Genomic DNA, 16550 nt, shown 5'->3' with positions numbered 1-16550 from the left:
TAAAGACATTGGCAGAAGGATTAGAAAAATGTGGAGATGTTTTCACCCAGAGGGTGGTGGGGAATCAAACTGACTCTCTGAAAGGGTGGTGGAGACAGAAATGTTCACATGCAAGAGGTATTCAGGTATGGACTTGACATGCTGTGTCCTATAGGGCCATCAACCTACACCTGGAAAGTGGGACTAAACTGGACAGCTCATTTTCAGCTGGCACAGGCATGATGGGCTGAATGGCATCCTGTGCTGTAAATTTCTCAGATTCTGTGATGACAAGTGATCCTCATGATTTCATCCAAGCCAGATCTCAGCCCAGTCATTTACTCCAAGTATTGATGTGATGGTTCAGTCACATTGTGCAAACGAGCTGCTGTGATACAGTAATAACTAGGGGATTTTCACAGTAACTTCACTGCATTGTTAATGTTAGCCTACTTGTGACTAATAAACTCTAACTTAACTTGTCTTTATAGGAACAGAAGTAGGTAAATTTCAGCCCTTAGAGCCTGCTCCGCGATTCAATCAGATCATGGCTGATCTCTCCCTGGTCTCAAATCGATCCCCCCACTTGTTCCCCATATCTTTCATCCCTTTTTGTGTCAGAAATATATCTATCTCCTTCTTGAAACCATTCAACGATTCAGACTCCACCACGCTGTGGGGCAGCAAGTTCCACAAATTTACCATTCTTGGAAAACTTCCCCCTTACATCTCTTTTAAACTTTCCCCCTCTCACTTTCAATTGTGGATCTTTCATCGTGTGAGGTGAATGATAATCAGTACACTACAGACACACGTCACGGTCAGCATCTCAAAGGGACTGCAGAGTATTTCAAACTGTGTAGTCATGCTGTAGTTCGTGACCTTGATTTGCAGAGATAGAATTCGGACTGGATATTTTGGAATGTTGGAGAGACATTGATCTAACAATAGAATCGTGAAATAACAGCTCATGAGGACACACATCATGTCTGTGCTAGCTTATTTTCAAACAGTTATACAATTCGTCCTAATATTTCATAAAAACGTGCATTATTTCTCCTTTCAAACGATTGTTCAATTCTCTTTCTGAAAAATCTGAGTTAACAAACAACAACATCGGAAGAGTTGCAGAAGCCTCCGCAGTATTCATGGACATTTTAAAAATTAACAAAGTTTCCTTGAATCAATAGAGTCAGGTGGGAATTCTCATACAGTTTTGGAAATAAAACTATTTGCAGTAATGCAGTTGATTTCGTACCTTTTCAAGGATCATAGAATTCGACAGTGCAGAAGAAGGCCATTCAGCCCATCGAGTCTGGACCAACCACAATCCCACCCACGCCCTATCTCCATAATCCCATGCATTAACCCTAGCTAGACCCCCTGACAATTTTTAGTATGGCCAATCCACTTAACCCGCATATCTTTGAAGTGTGGGAGCAAACCAGAGCACCCAGAGGAAACCCACGCAGACATGGGGAGAATGTGCAAACTCCACACAGACAGTGACCCAAGCTGGGAATAGAACCCAGGTCCCAGGCGCTGTGAGACAGCAGTGCTAACCACTTTGCTGTCCCTAAATGTTGGTCTTGGAAATAGGGCAGTGCTGACCCAGTCAGTTCTGGAATGTAAGTGGTCAGTTATCCTATTTACAGTAGCACAGCCACACCAGAAAGAGACCATTCAGATATGTTATGTGTGTAAATGGATTTATTCAGTTTCCCCTCTGTTAACATATTTAAAAGTTCAAAGGATTTGATCAACCATGAGTTCATTCTTATTGTCAAGTCCGTGTGTGTGTGTGTGTGTGTGTGGAGAGGGGTTGGATGGTAAATCAATCAGTTCGTTACACCAGCTGACACTCCAAGGAGTTCATCTTCAGGTGTGGACGTTTGTTCCGCTATTAATTAAACTCAGGACAGAGCTGTGGTGCCTGTTGACATTAGCTGCTGTATTAGTTATTTTCATTTTATACCTTGGTGCTTTGGCTTCAGTTGTAATTGAATCACAAAACATATTTTTTTTAATGCAATAACATACTTCAATGGTGGCTATCTTACCCAGCATTCACAGTGAATCAGAATATGATCTATCCTGACAGCAAACGTTGCGCATGCGTACTGTAGATCCAAAGTGCATGCGCAGTGGATGTTGCTGCCGCAGTAGCCGCAAGGCGGTTATATCGGCTCCGGGTTTCCAGGGAAACGGCTTATTCTGGAGGGTAATGGAGGCGGCGGGGTGGATGGGGAAGCTTCATAAGCATCCAGTGGAGACAGGAGAACCCGAATAATAACTGCTCAGTGCTGCGTTCCTACCATTCGGGGCCGGGACCGCAGATGCCGAGTTGGAGGCCCCGAGTTAATGGAGGCCATCTTTCTAGGAGCGATGGGCAATAGCGCGCATGCGCGATGCTCCCTGTCAGCAGGAGGAGAGAATGTTGTGAATTTCTCTCCGGGACTGACAGGGATGGACTTTGGAAACTCCTTTTACAGGAAGTTAGAAGGGGAGGATTTACACACAGAAAACTCAACCCAAGAGAAATGTTTCTCACTTAATTTCTATTCTTGACTGACAGTGATGATCTTTTTTACAGGAAATTTTATGACAAAATTTAAAGGGAAGCTCAAACGAGACATCAGATCACAACCTGACAGAGTCACTCCATTCATCAGAACCTGATTGTAAGTGTGTCTGTAGAAAAAGATTCAAACATCTGTGTGACTGGAAACAGGGAACGATAATGTCATGGGAGGATTTGCAAAAAAAAAATGCAATGTTTTAAATTGAGTTGTTTAACCGGGAGCCTGTGTGGGTCAGTGTTTTAAAGTTTATTTATTAGTGTCACAAGTAGGCTTAGCTCACATTAACAATGCAAGTTGCTGTAAAATTCCCCTAGTTGTCACACTCCGGCACTTGTTCAGGTCAATGCACCGAACCAGCAAGCCTTTCTGACTGGGAGGAAACCCATGCAGACATGGGGAGAATGTACAGACTCCACACACACAGTCACCCAAGCCATGAATTGAACCCAGGTCCCTGGCACTGTGAGGCAGCAGTGCTAACCACTGCAGCCCCATGGTGAGGACATGGTGATGGGTGAGTGTGTGGGACTTGATGCAGAGGACAGGGGTGTATATACACCAAAGTTTTTCATGGGTTAAATGAGGGACACTGACAGTCAAGTCTAAAGAAAATAAAGGAATGAATGAAAGTTCTAGAAACCTCAGTTGAAACAGGGATTTAGCGAAACTCAAGTTGGTAATGAATAGATGAGGCTGTCCAGTCAAGTCAGGAGGGAATGCATGAAATTTTCAGAAACAATACTAAGACAGGACCAGGGTGAGCCATGTTAGTGGGATATGTTATATACAGGAGGGGCGGAAGGTAATTTATTCCACATTGATTTCTCATCTCACATCTGTCTGTGACCAGAAAGATGCCTTTGATTTGGTTCGTCCTTTATAAGCAGTGACATACTACCCAATACTTCAAGGCTTACTCCTGCTCGTAATTCATACATCCGTATATATGTTCACTAATGTCCTTTAGGGAAGGAAATGGATAAGATGGCTATAGAGGGATATGGGCCAAATGCGGGCAATTGGTACTAGCTTAGGGGTTTTAAAAAAGGCGGCATGGACAGGTTGTGCCGAAACCTCTGTGACTCTAAGTGAGAATTAACTTTAGTTTACTCACAGACACTCCAAATGTGGTAACTCAATGTTGCACCATTTGATTTGATTTATTATTGTCACACAAAGTTTATTTATTAGTCACAAGTAGACTTACATTCAGACTGCGATGAAGGTACTGTGAAAATCCCCTCGTCGCCACACTCTGGCACCTTTTCAGAGGGAGAATTGAGGGAGAATTTTAGCACGGCCAATTAACCTCACCTGCACATCTTTGGAGTGTGGGAGGAAACCGGATAACCCGGAAGGACACAGAGAGAACATGCAAACTCCATACAGACAGTGACCCAAGCCGGGAATCGAATCTGGGTCCCTAGTGCTGTGAGGCAGCAGTGCTAACCACTGTGCCACCATGTATTAGTATGAAGTGAAAAGTATTGTTTCTTGCGCACCATACAGATAAAGCATACCGTACATAGAGAAAGAAAAGAGAGAGTGCAGAATGTTGTGTTACAGTCAGAGCTAGGGTGTAGAGAAAGATAAACTTAATGTAAGGTAGGTCCATTCAAAAGTCTGACAGCAGTAGGGAAGAAGCTGTTTTTGAGTCGGTTGGTATGTGTCCTCAGACTTTTGTATCTTTTTCCCGACGTAAGAAGTTGGAAGAGAGAATGTCTGGGGTGTGTGGGTTCATTGATTATACTGGCTGCTTTTCCGAGGTTGCGGTAAGTGTAGACAGAGTCAATGGTTGGGAGGCTGGTTTGCGTGATGGACTAGGCTTCGGTCATGACCTATTGTAGTTTCTTGCGTTCTTGGACAGAGCAGGAGCCACGCCAAGCTGTGATACAACCAGAAAGAATGCTTTCTATGGTGTATCTATAAAAGTTGTTGAAAGTCGTAGCGGACATGCCAAATTTCCTTAGCTTCCTGAGAAAGCAGAGGCATTGGTGGGCTTTCTTAGTTGTAGCATTGGCTGGAGGGATCAGGACAGGTTGTTGGTATCTGGTCGCCTAGAAACTCGAAGCTCTTGACCATTTCCACTTCATCCCTGTTGATGTAGACAGGGGCATGTCCCCAACTACGCTTCCTGAAGTTGATGACAATCTCCTTCATTTTGTTGACATTGAGGGAGAGATTATTGTCACCAGTTCACCAGATTCTCTATCTCATTCCTGTTCTCTGTCTCATCATTGTTTGAGAAATGACCCACTGCGGTGTTGTCATCAGCAAACATGAAAATCAAGTTGGGGGGGAATTTGGCCACTCAGTCATAGATGTATAAGGAGTATAGTAACGGGCTGAGGACACAGCCTTGTGGGGTACCGGTGTTGAGGATGATCGTGGAGGAGGTGTTGCTGCCTATTCTTACTGATTGCAGTCTGTGTGTTAGGAACTCTTGGACCCAGTCGGAGAGAGGGGAGCTAAACCCCAGGCCACGGAATTTGGAGATGCGTTTCATAGGAATAATGGTGTTGAAGGCTGAGCTGTAGTCAATAAATAGGAGTCTGAAATAGGTGCTTTGTTATCCAGGTAGTTCCAGTTGAGTGCAGGGCCAGGGAGATGGTGTCTGTTGTGGACCTGTTGCGGTTGTGAACTGTCGTGGATCCAGGCAGTCTGGGAGGCCGGACTGATTTGTGCTATGACTTTCGAAGCACTTCATAATGATGGATGCATTCATTCATAGAAGATGGACAGAGAAAGGAAAGATTTACAGTGCAGAGATCACAGAGAACAATTGTGTTTCACATGATCCAGAATCAAAATGAGGTGTGAGTTTCTTTGTGTCTCCCAGATTGCTCCATTTGTTCAGGGGTCAGAGACACTCATAGATTCAGCAATTTCTCCCATTTTAATAATTTTAGAAATAGCTATGAGGATATCAATACATGTTTTCAAAGAAGTATGCAGTGTGAGGTCCCAGCCCCCTCACCGATGGAAACCCATTCTTGGAGATGGCACAGGTGTGTGGTTGGAAGGGCATCGGGGGGGGTGAGACCCAGGGTAATGTTCTGGGAACCGAGGTTCGAATCCTGCCATGGCAGGTGGTGGAATTTACACTGAATAAAAATCTGAATTTGAAAGGCTAATGATGAGCAAAAAACCATTATTGGTTATCGTCAAATCTGCCATCTTCACCTGGTCTGGCCTACATGTATCTCCAGATCTGCAACGTGGTTGAATCTTAAATTCCCTCTGATATGGCACAGCAAGCCACTCAGTTGTACCCAACTAGTGTAAAGTTACTAAAAAGGTATGGAAATGGGCAGACCAGGCATAGGCCTTGGCACGGGAAACGGCCTTGTCGACCCTGCAAAGTCAGATTTAGAAAATAAATATTTGAAGCTGGTTGTAAACAGCCTGCTTCAGCACCAGAGTGGGATGGTGTCAGTGTCCACGGGGTGGAGTTTGTAGCACGGACTGAAGACAATCCTTTCATGTTTCCCACTCTTTAAATGGAGGAAACTTCTCCGAATCCAGGACAGGATCTCAGTCCAGTCGCGATGCTGTGTGACTTTGAGGTGATGATGTTCACATTCACCTGTGAACCTGGTCTTTCTAAATGGTGGAGGTTGAGGGTTTGGGAGTTTCTGTCTGGTTGTAGATGTATCCACTCCTTCACCTCTTCTCCTCCCACATCTCTTAATCCCACCCATCCGCTGCCTCTTCACATTGAAGCTCTGGTCTTGTATAGGTTCAGACTGGCTCAAAGGTTCCCTTCCCTGAAGGACATTAGTGAACCAGTTGGGTTTTTATGACAATCCATCAGTTTTCCTGGTCTCTTTTTCCCAGTGCCGGCCCCACAAATTCCCAGATTCATTCAGCTCCATTTCACAACCTGCCTTTGTGTTTTTGTGGGTTCTTACTCCCTTTTTTCTTTTTTAAATCAATTTCACAGCATATTCAGAGGTGAGGATTTGCAGTCGGAAAACTGAAACCAAACATCACATCAGGATCAGACAGAGTCGCCCAATTTATCGTAATATGCGTATCATTGGATTTTGAACATGGAAGGAAAAAGCACCGCTCACAGTGGGGAGAAACTGTACACGTGTTCCGTGTGTGGACGAGGATTCAGCCGTTTATCTGGCCTGTCAAAACATAAATGCAGTCACGGTGGGGAGAAATTGTGGAAATGTGAGTGTTGTGGCAAGGGATTCAGTTCCCCATCGGAGCTGGAAATTCATCGACGGTGTCACACTGGGGAGAGACCGTTCACCTGCTCCGAGTGTGGGAAAGGATTCACTCAGTTGTCCCACCTGGTGAGACACCAGCGAATTCACACTGGGGAGAGACCATTCACCTGCTCTGTGTGCAAGGTGGGATTCACTCAGTCAGCCCACCTGGTGTCACACCAGCGAGTTCACACGGGAGAGAGACCATTCACCTGCTCCGAGTGCAAAATGGGATTCACTCAGTCAACCCACCTGGTGACACACCAGCGAGTTCACACTGGGGAGAGACCATTCACCTGCTCCGAGTGTGGGAAGAAATTCAGCCGGTCGTTTCACCTCCTGATTCACCAGCGAATTCACTCTGGAGAGAGACCATTCACCTGCTCTGAGTGTGAGAAGGCATTCATTACATCAACAGAACTGTTGACACACCAGCGGATTCACACTGAGGATAACCCGTTCACCTGCTCCAAATGTGGGAAGGAATTCGCTAACTCTTCTAACCTGATCTGCCATCAACGGATTCACACTGACGAGAGACCTTTTAAATGCCCAGACTGTGGAAAGTGCTTTAAAAGTTTTGGGAACTTGATGACCCATCAACGGGTTCACACTCGAGTCCGTTCAGATGCTTTCACTGTGGGACTGAGTTCAGACAATCATCTCCTCTCACTGTAAACCAGCGAGTTCACACTGGGGACAAACCATTCATCTGCTTCAAGTGTGGGAAAGGATTCAATCAGTCATCCAACGTGCTGACACACCAGCCAGATTGGAGTTTGCTGTTAATCACATCCAGAACTGAACTATATTTATTGGGGTCTGATGTTAACAATATCCAGTGCAGATTTAGATATTAGTATTCTGGGTTAAAAAAAAAATCAACTTTATTTTAATTTTTGAATGACTGCATCTTCATTTGGGAGGCTGGGATTATCCCCGTTTCGAGGGAACTAAGGAATAGACCATAAGCCGTAGGAGCAGCATTCGGCCATTCAGCCTTCATTATAACAATGATCCCATTGTGATTCCTGCTGGTTGGGAAATGTGCGATATTAATGCCAGTCTGTCTTTCTTTAATTATCTTCAATCCCAGTCCTCTGGTTACTGACCCGCATCAGTGGAACAGTTTCTCCCGATCTGCTCTATCAAACCACCCGTCCCCACCCCCATAATCTTGAACAGCTCCATGAAATCTCCATTTCAGCTTCTTTGTTCTAAAGGGAACAAATTTGGGGGAGGCGATGCCTAATGGTATTATCGATAGACTATTAATCCAGAAACCCAGCTAATGTTCTGGGGACCCGGATTCGAATCCACATTTTGAAAAAGATGAACAGTGTCTGTGGTACCTGCTGGATGTGGTGCAGCACATTTCCCAGGACATTGGAGCAGTAATGAATGAGGCCAGGATGACAGAGTCAAAACAACATTATATTCTTTATGCTTGAAACCTGTCTTAGAATTCTCTTCATTAACTGGACCATCAATGTGAGGGGAATTAGCATCTTCTGTAATTCCAGAGCCCAGAGACACTGATTACCCAGGGATGTTGTTCTGTAATTTACACTATCCCCCAGCAGGGCTCTTCACCCAGGCTGACAAGAGGCAGCTCAGTGTTAGTGATTTGTCACTGCTGCTGTTCCAGATGTTGTTCAATATAGATTCAAGTTTCGAGAAAGGATTGGAAATGGGTCATCAGAACTTGAATTTCTCAAACATCGTGGTTTGTAAAGACACTGTTATTTCATCTCCAGTGTTAGTCAGAATGGGCTGTATTCTCCACATGATCCGGCTGGAATTATCTGTGTGGGTGTGTCTATGAATGAAGATGTCTGTCTGGGTGTGTCTCTATGAATGAAGATGTCTGTCTGGGTGTGGGTGTGTGTCTATGAATGAAGATGTCTGTCTGGGTGTGGGTGTGTGTCTATGAATGAAGATATCTGTCTGGGTGTGGGTGTGTGTCTATGAATGAAGATGTCTGTCTGGGTGTGGGTGTGTGTCTATGAATGAAGATGTCTGTCTGGGTGTGGGTGTGTGTCTATGAATGAAGATGTCTGTCTGGGTGTGGGTGTGTCTCTATGAATGAAGATGTCTGTCTGGGTGTGGGTGTGTGTCTATGAATGAAGATATCTGTCTGGGTGTGGGTGTGTGTCTATGAATGAAGATGTCTGTCTGGGTGTGGGTGTGTGTCTATGAATGAAGATGTCTGTCTGGGTGTGGGTGTGTGTCTATGAATGAAGATGTCTGTCTGGGTGTGGGTGTGTCTCTATGAATGAAGATATCTGTCTGGGTGTGGGTGTGTGTCTATGAATGAAGATGTCTGTCTGGGTGTGGGTGTGTGTCTATGAATGAAGATGTCTGTCTGGGTGTGGGTGTGTCTATGAATGAAGATATCTGTCTGGGTGTGGGTGTGTGTCTATGAATGAAGATGTCTGTCTGGGTGTGGGTGTGTGTCTATGAATGAAGATGTCTGTCTGGGTGTGGGTGTGTGTCTATGAATGAAGATGTCTGTCTGGGTGTGGGTGTGTGTCTATGAATGAAGATGTCTGTCTGGGTGTGGGTGTGTGTCTATGAATGAAGATATCTGTCTGGGTGTGGGTGTGTGTCTATGAATGAAGATATCTGTCTGGGTGTGGGTGTGTGTCTATGAATGAAGATATCTGTCTGGGTGTGGGTGTGTGTCTATGAATGAAGATGTCTGTCTGGGTGTGGGTGTGTGTCTATGAATGAAGATGTCTGTCTGGGTGTGGGTGTGTGTCTATGAATGAAGATGTCTGTCTGGGTGTGGGTGTGTCTCTATGAATGAAGATGTCTGTCTGGGTGTGGGTGTGTCTCTATGTTTGCCCATGTCTGTGTAAGAGACAGGGAGAGACAGTGTGTTTGGATCTCTGTGTTTGGATATCTTTATGTGCTGCTCCTTCTTAGATGGTTTGTCTCAAAGGTTCCTCTCCGGGTGATTTGAATAGAATCATTCAGAGATTCTTCATCCTGGGTGAATCCACAGGCTGACCATCTGCTGTGTAAAACCTGACATCCACACCACCAGACCCCACTTTTCCTGGAACAACATCAAGTGTTTGCTGCTTTCCTGATCCTTCCTTTTCCCTCCCTTCTCAATTATATCACTTCTCATGATTCTGAATTTCAGAGAGGACAGACTCATCCCACTGAATGCCCTCCAAGGACAACCGCCTCATCTCAGGAATCAATCCAGTGAAATTTATTTGCACAAAGACAGTGAGCAGATAGAACAAAGACCAAAAGAGGGAAATAGATAGAGACAAAGACTGTTCGAGTGAAAGAGACTGAGTGAGATTTACAGTCATAGTCATACAGTGCAGAAAACACCCTCCGACCCATCGAGTCTGCACCAACAATAGCTACCACTAAACCCCATGCTAATCCCATTTTCCAGCACCTGTCCCATATCCTTATATGAATGCTAGAATATTTCAAGTGCTCATCCAAATACCTTTTAAAGGATGTTAAGTTTCCAGCCTCCACTACCTTCCCAGGCAGTTTATTACAGATTCCCACCACCCTCTGATTTTTTTTTCTCAACTCTCCTCTGAATCTCTTGCCAGGCATCCTAAAACTATGTCCCCTCATGATTGACCCCTCAACCAAGGGCTCTACTCACCCGGTCCATATCCTTCATGATCTTATTCACCACAGTCATGTCCCCCTCAGCCTTCTCTGCTCTAAACACTCCAAACCTATCCAGTCTCCTTATAGCTCAAATGTTCCATCCCAGGCAACATCCTGGTGAATCTCCTCTGTACCCCCTCCAGTGCAATCACATCCTTCCTGGAGTGAGGTGACTAGAACTGCACACAGTACTCCAGCTGTGGCCTAACCAACATTCTGTACAACTCCAACATTATCTCCTTGTTCTTATACTGTATGCCACGACTGATAAAAGCAAGTGTCTCATATGCCTTCTTATCTATTCTATTCAGCAGCTCTGTTACCTTAAGTGAATAAGTACCCCAAGATCCCCATCTGCTCCTCTGATTTTACCTCGTGTCCTTCCTTTCATTAATTATTTCTTTGTCTTGTTGCTTCTTCTAAAGTGCATCACTTCGCACTTATCAAGGTTAAATACCATATTTTAAAAATTCATTTGTGGGACATGGGCGTCGCTAGCTGGCCATCCCTAGTTGCCCTTGAGAAGGTGGTGGTGAGCTAGTGGTGAGCTACCTTCTTGAATCGCTGCAGTATATGTGCTGTGGGTTTACCTACAATGCGGTTAGGGAGGGAATTCCAGGATTTTTACCCAGTGACTGTGAAGGAATGGTGATATATTTTGAAGTCTACCAGTGTTCTGCCCATGTGACCAACCCAACTATATCGTGCTGCAACCTACGGCAGAGTGGGGTAGACTCTAAAAGGACCCTGGGTCTCTGGAATACTCGTCCAGTAACAATCCCACCATGCACATTGGTAGATGTATCAATTGGTTTAATAATTTTATACATTAACCCTATAGTTCTGACCGTAATTGGATGACAAAATACAATTTTGTGTTGAACATTATCTCCTTCCTATGGCGGTCCTCTTACCCAGCATTCGCAGCGAGAGAGAATGTGCCGTATTGTCACAATAGCAGCCGCTTGCGCAGGCGCAGTACCTGATTCTGAGTGGAGCATGCGCTGTGCGGATTCGGACTGGTCCATGCGCAGTGTGGGTGCTGGAGCTGCAGGGAGGCGGGGAAGTGAGTGCAGAGGCTTCAGAAACAGCCAGTGGAGGAGGCCTCAAACCCCGAATAAAAAACCCCCGGGCCCGAGTTTGCACCGACCCGGGGGGTAATTGCAGCACCTCTACAATCGGGGAGGTGGTGGTGACATCAGTGACACAGCCTAATGTTCTGGGGACAGGTTCAAGTCCCATCATGGAGCTGGGGGAGATTTAAATAGAATTCACAAAACGCTGGAAAATCTGGAATATAATTTCATTTGAGTAACCATTACAGCTGTGAACAATTTAAAAAACCCATCCTGTTTATTCATGGGAATCTGCTGTCTTTCCATAGACTTGTCAACATGCGATTCAGTCTCTAACTGCCCTCCTCAGGGGCAGGAAATAAATGCTGGTCTTGGCAATAAAACACACATCACATGAAATAGTGAAGGAGAAACACTGATAGACTTGGGTTAATGGCTGTCATCTTTCTCGGGGGCAAGACACAGGCACGGTTATCACTGTCCCTGTGAGAAAATGTGAATTTCTATCCTGGACTGACATTGATAGATTTTGGAGTCTCCTTTTCCAGAGGGTGAGAAGGGGAGGATTTACACACAGTAAACTCAAACCAAGAGAAATATTTGCTTCAATTTTTAACTTTGGACTTTTTTTTTACAGGATATTAGAAGTGCAGGAGTGGAAGGGAGAAAACTCAAACCAAACATCGCATCAGGATCTGACGCTGTCGCCTAAATTAGTGTAATCTGAATATCATTGGGTTTTGAACATGGAAGGGGAAAGCACGGTTAACAGTGGAGAGAATCCGTACACGTGTTCTATGTGTGGACGAACATTCAGCCGATCATCTGGCCTGTTGAAACATAAATGCAGTCACAACAGGGAGAAACAATGGAAATGTGGAGACTGTGGGAAGAGATTCAGATTCCCATCTGAACTGAAAACTCATCGACACAATCACACTGGAGAGAGACCATTCACCTGCTCTGAGTGTGGGAAGGGATTCACTACCTCATCCATCTTGTTGACACACCGGCGAGTTCACACTGGGGAGAGACCGTTCACCTGCTCCAAGTGTGGGATGGGATTCATTTGTTCATCCCTTCTGCTGAAACACCGGTGGGTTCACACTGGGGAGAGGCCATTCAACTGTCATGAGTGTGGGAAGGGATTCGCTACCTCATCAATCCTGCTGACACACCAGAGAGTTCACACTAGAGAGAGACCATTCAGATGCTCTGATTGTGGGAAGGGATTCCCTACCTCTTCTATCCTGCTGAAACACCAGCGAGTTCACATTGGAGAGAGGACGTTCACCTGCTCTGATTGTGGGAAGGGATTCACTGATGCATCCGACCTGCTGAAACACCAGAGAATTCATAATGGGGAGAGGCCATTTATCTGCTCCGAGTGTGGGAAGAGATTCACTCAATCATTCAACCTCCTAAAACACCAGCGAGGTCACACCGGAGAGAGGCCGTTCACCTGCTCTGAGTGTGGGAAGGGCTTCAGTCAGTCATTCATCTTGTTGAAACACCAGCGAGTTCACACTGGGGAGAGGCCATTCACTTGCTCCAGTTGTGGGAAGGGATTTATTGATTCATCCACCCTGCAGAGACACCAGCGAGTTCACACGGGGGAGACACCATTCACCTGCTCTGATTGTGGTAAGAGATTCAGTCAATCATCCAACCTGGTAAAGCACCAGCGAATTCACACTGGGGACAGGCCATTCACCTGCTCCGTGTGTGGGAAGGGATTCACTCAGTCACCTCACCTGCTGAAACACCAGCGTGTTCACGAATGACTGCAAGGACTGGAGTTTGCTCTTAATCACATCAAGGTCCTGACTATTTTCATTGGTGTCTGTTTCTGCTGATAAATCCTAGCCCAGTTGGAAGGTTTATATTTTGGGTGGAACTCAAATACACAAGCTTTATGTTCAACACAGTGTGATGAATGCTTTTAATACCTCAAACATGTTAGTTCCATTTGAAGGGCTTCCCCCTCTCCCGTCTCCTCCATCCTCACCTCCAACAAGTGTGAGGAGCTCATGGAGCTTCTTTGTCACCAAGATTGAGACAATCTGATCAGCTGCCTCTGCTCCTTCCCTCTCTTCCATTCGCCCACCGGGCCAAACTGTCTTTAAATTTCCTTCTGGTCTGACTCCTGAACTCATAAATACAAACAGGAAGTGCTGTAAAAACACAGCGCGTCTGACAGCACCTCTGGCGAGAGAAACAGATTTAATGTTTTGGGAGGCACGGTAGCACAGTGGTTAGCACTGCTGCTTCACAGCGCCAGGGACCCAGATTTGATTCCCGGCTTGGGTCACTGTCTGTGTGGAGTTTGCACATTCTCCCCGTGTCTGCGTGGGTTTCCTCCGGGTGCTCCGGTTTCCTCCCACATTCTGAAAGACGTGCTGGTTAGGCGCATTGACCCGAACAGCTTGTCTGGACTTGCAGAATCTCACTGGCTGTCCTGTCTGGAGACAATACACATCTCTTTAACGTGTGCTTAATGCTCCCTCCATTCACATTGTTTGTACCTTTAAGACTTGATTATCTGTAAAGACTGCATTCCAATCATTATTCTGTAAATTGAGTTTGTGTCTCTGTATGCCCTGTTTGTGAGCATTTCTCCACTCCACCTGACGAAGGGGCAGCGCTCCAAAAGCTAGTGGCATTTGCGACCAAATAAACCTGTTGGACTTTAACCTGGTGTTGTTAAACTTCTTACTGTCTTTACCCCAGTCAACGCCGGCATCTCCACATCATGGATTCAGTTCTCCAGCTCCTGTCTGCAGACTGACAATAAAACCAATGGCTCTTATTGGGGGTGTTGGGGCCTCCAGCGAGTGTTTGTGAATCCTCCCCGCCCACCTCCCAGGGTTTCCTTCCTTCCCAGAGATCAGAGTCCTCATTGATTTGAGGCCAAAGTGTAACCTCTTATTTATTGTCCCCCTCCCCCATCCTCTGATGTGAACCATCCTCCAGTGGCTGAGCCAGGATGGGGCCGTTAACCTGGGCCTGTTCCCGGGAGGGAGGGAGAAGCCCCGCAGCTGCAAACCAGGGAGCTGACAATGATTCTGAAGGGTTTGCGGATCCACAAAGTGTTTCCAAATCCTCCCAGCCACCGCCGAACGCTGACTCCGCTTCTCCGGGACAAACAAGCGCCAAGGCCAGCAGTGACACTGCGCATGCTCCACATCACAATGCCCGGGGATTGATTGACGGCAGCTCCGGACCAATAGGAAGAGGGGGCGGGGCTGGTCCCCCAACCAATCGTAGTGAATGAGGGGCGGGACTGGAGGACCGAGCGGGAGCGGCTGGTCCTCCAGCCAATCGCACTGAATGAGGGGCGGGACCAATAGGAAGACTTCCCTATTCTTTGCATGGGAGAGATGCACATGCGCAGTAAGCAATGGCGTTCGCAGTGTGGGTGAAAGCAACTGGAGAGAAGTTCCTGTGTCTCATCAGCAGCCGGTAAGGATGCAGAAACATAGAGGGAGCAATGGAAGCGGCGGATGGACGTAGAAGGTTTCTAAATATCTGGTGAAGGCCTCAAACCTCGAATATGAGCCCGTAGGTCCCGTGTTTGCAGCTTCAGGTCTTTTTCTCGAGACGAAGCTCAGGTTAACGGCCGCCATCTTGATTCAGCGGGGAGCAGAGCGCACGCGTTGGTGTCTTGGTGACGCAACCGTGAGTGGGCGGGTCTTTGTGTTTCTGCTCCCACCGGGTCCTAATGCACCCATCGGGTCCTATGCATTCCAACAATGAGCAATAGATTTTCAAACAGCTTCACCCACTCCCAGGCTGCACCTGACGTTTGCAGCCGAGAGAAGTTTATGGGTCATGTACATATTCAGTGTGAGAGGTTGCATCCCAGAGTACTTACATGAAGCGGTTACACGGCTTTTGTACTCGTTGGAGTTTAGAAGGTTGGGGAAGAATTTATTGAAACTTACAGGATACGGCGAGGCCTGGACAGAGTGGATGTGGAGAGGATGTTTCCACGAGTAGGAAAACCTGGAACCAGAGGGCACAACCTCAGACTAAAGGGACGATCCTTTAAAACAGAGATGAGGAGGAATTTCTTCAGCCAGCGAGTGGTCAATCTGTGGAACTCTGTTGCAGAAGGCTGTGGAGGCCGGGTCATTGAGTGTCTTTAAGATAGAGATAGATAGGTTGTTGATTAATAAGCAGATCAGGGGTTATGGGGAAAAGGTAGGAGAATGGGGATGAGAAAAATATCAGCCATGATTGAATGGTGGAGCAGACTCAGTGGGCCGAGTGGCCCAATTCTGCTCCTATGTCTTATAGCCTTTTGGTTACACTTCAGCCCCAGGCTCCTCATGTTTACATAGAAGCGGAAGTAGACCATTCAGCTCTTTGAGCATTCCCTGCCATTCATTATAGTCATGGCTGATCCTCAAATTCAATACCCTAATCCCACCCCCCACCCCATAATATCCCTTTAGCCCCAAGAGATATATCTAATTGAAATCAGGCTCTACTTCCACTTTTGAGGAACGGAGATCCAAAGATTCATGACCCACTGAGAGAAAAACATCTAATCTCTGTCTCTATGGGCAGCACTGTTTTTTAAATAGTAACCGCAAGATTCTCCCATAAGAGTAAACAACAGTTCTAACAAGTTTTTAGAAGGTATTTTGAGAGACAGGATCTACAGGCATTTAGAGACACAAGGACTGATTAGAGATAGTCATGTGAGTGACATTTAGAGACAGTATGGCTTTGGAGTGGAAAATCATATCTCTCAAATTTGATTGAGTTTTTTGAAGGAGTAACCAAGAAGGTAGATGAGGGCAGTGCAGTTGATGTTCTCTACATGACCTTTAGCAAGGCCTTTGACAAGATACCACATGGTAAGTTGTTGCATAAGGTTAAATCTCTCGGGATCCAGGGTGAGGTAGCCAAATAGGTACAAAATTGGCTTGATGACAGAACAAGTTTCACAACACCAGGTTAAAGTCCAACAGGTTTATTTGGTAGTACAAGCCACAAGCTTTCAGAACACTGCCCCTTCATGACAGAAGACAGAG

The 16550-nt window shown here is 46.0% G+C and overlaps 2 protein-coding genes across 2 annotated transcripts in view; one reads left to right on the top strand and one right to left on the bottom strand.

Annotated features, from left to right (window-relative positions):
• The window catches only part of LOC144483983 (uncharacterized), a 196264-nt gene that overhangs the window by 144094 nt on the left and 35620 nt on the right, over positions 1-16550 (bottom strand). The gene's annotated exons all lie outside the window — the stretch shown is intronic.
• LOC144483999 (uncharacterized) lies at positions 2161-13292 on the top strand. Its single transcript, XM_078202574.1, has 4 exons — positions 2161-2200; positions 2573-2660; positions 6505-7389; positions 12443-13292. The coding sequence occupies exons 3-4, from the start codon at positions 6614-6616 to the stop codon at positions 13290-13292; spliced, it is 1626 nt and encodes a 541-aa protein (XP_078058700.1). The 5' UTR covers positions 2161-2200; positions 2573-2660; positions 6505-6613.

The sequence above is a fragment of the Mustelus asterias genome, unplaced genomic scaffold (assembly GCF_964213995.1).
Source record: "Mustelus asterias unplaced genomic scaffold, sMusAst1.hap1.1 HAP1_SCAFFOLD_85, whole genome shotgun sequence".
In the NCBI taxonomy this organism is placed as follows: domain Eukaryota; kingdom Metazoa; phylum Chordata; class Chondrichthyes; order Carcharhiniformes; family Triakidae; genus Mustelus; species Mustelus asterias.
Note: the sequence above shows the minus strand (reverse complement) of the source record. Positions and strands in the feature narration are given on the sequence as shown.

What these genes read in the sequence shown, in the direction of transcription:
- LOC144483999 (XM_078202574.1), top strand. Translation starts at nt 6,614, where the DNA reads ATGGAAGGAAAAAGCACCGCTCACAGTGGGGAGAAACTGTACACGTGT. An exon ending in TTGATGACCCATCAACGGGT is followed by an intron (nt 7,390 to 12,442) that starts TCACACTCGAGT and finishes TCATCGACACAA; the next exon opens with TCACACTGGAGAGAGACCAT.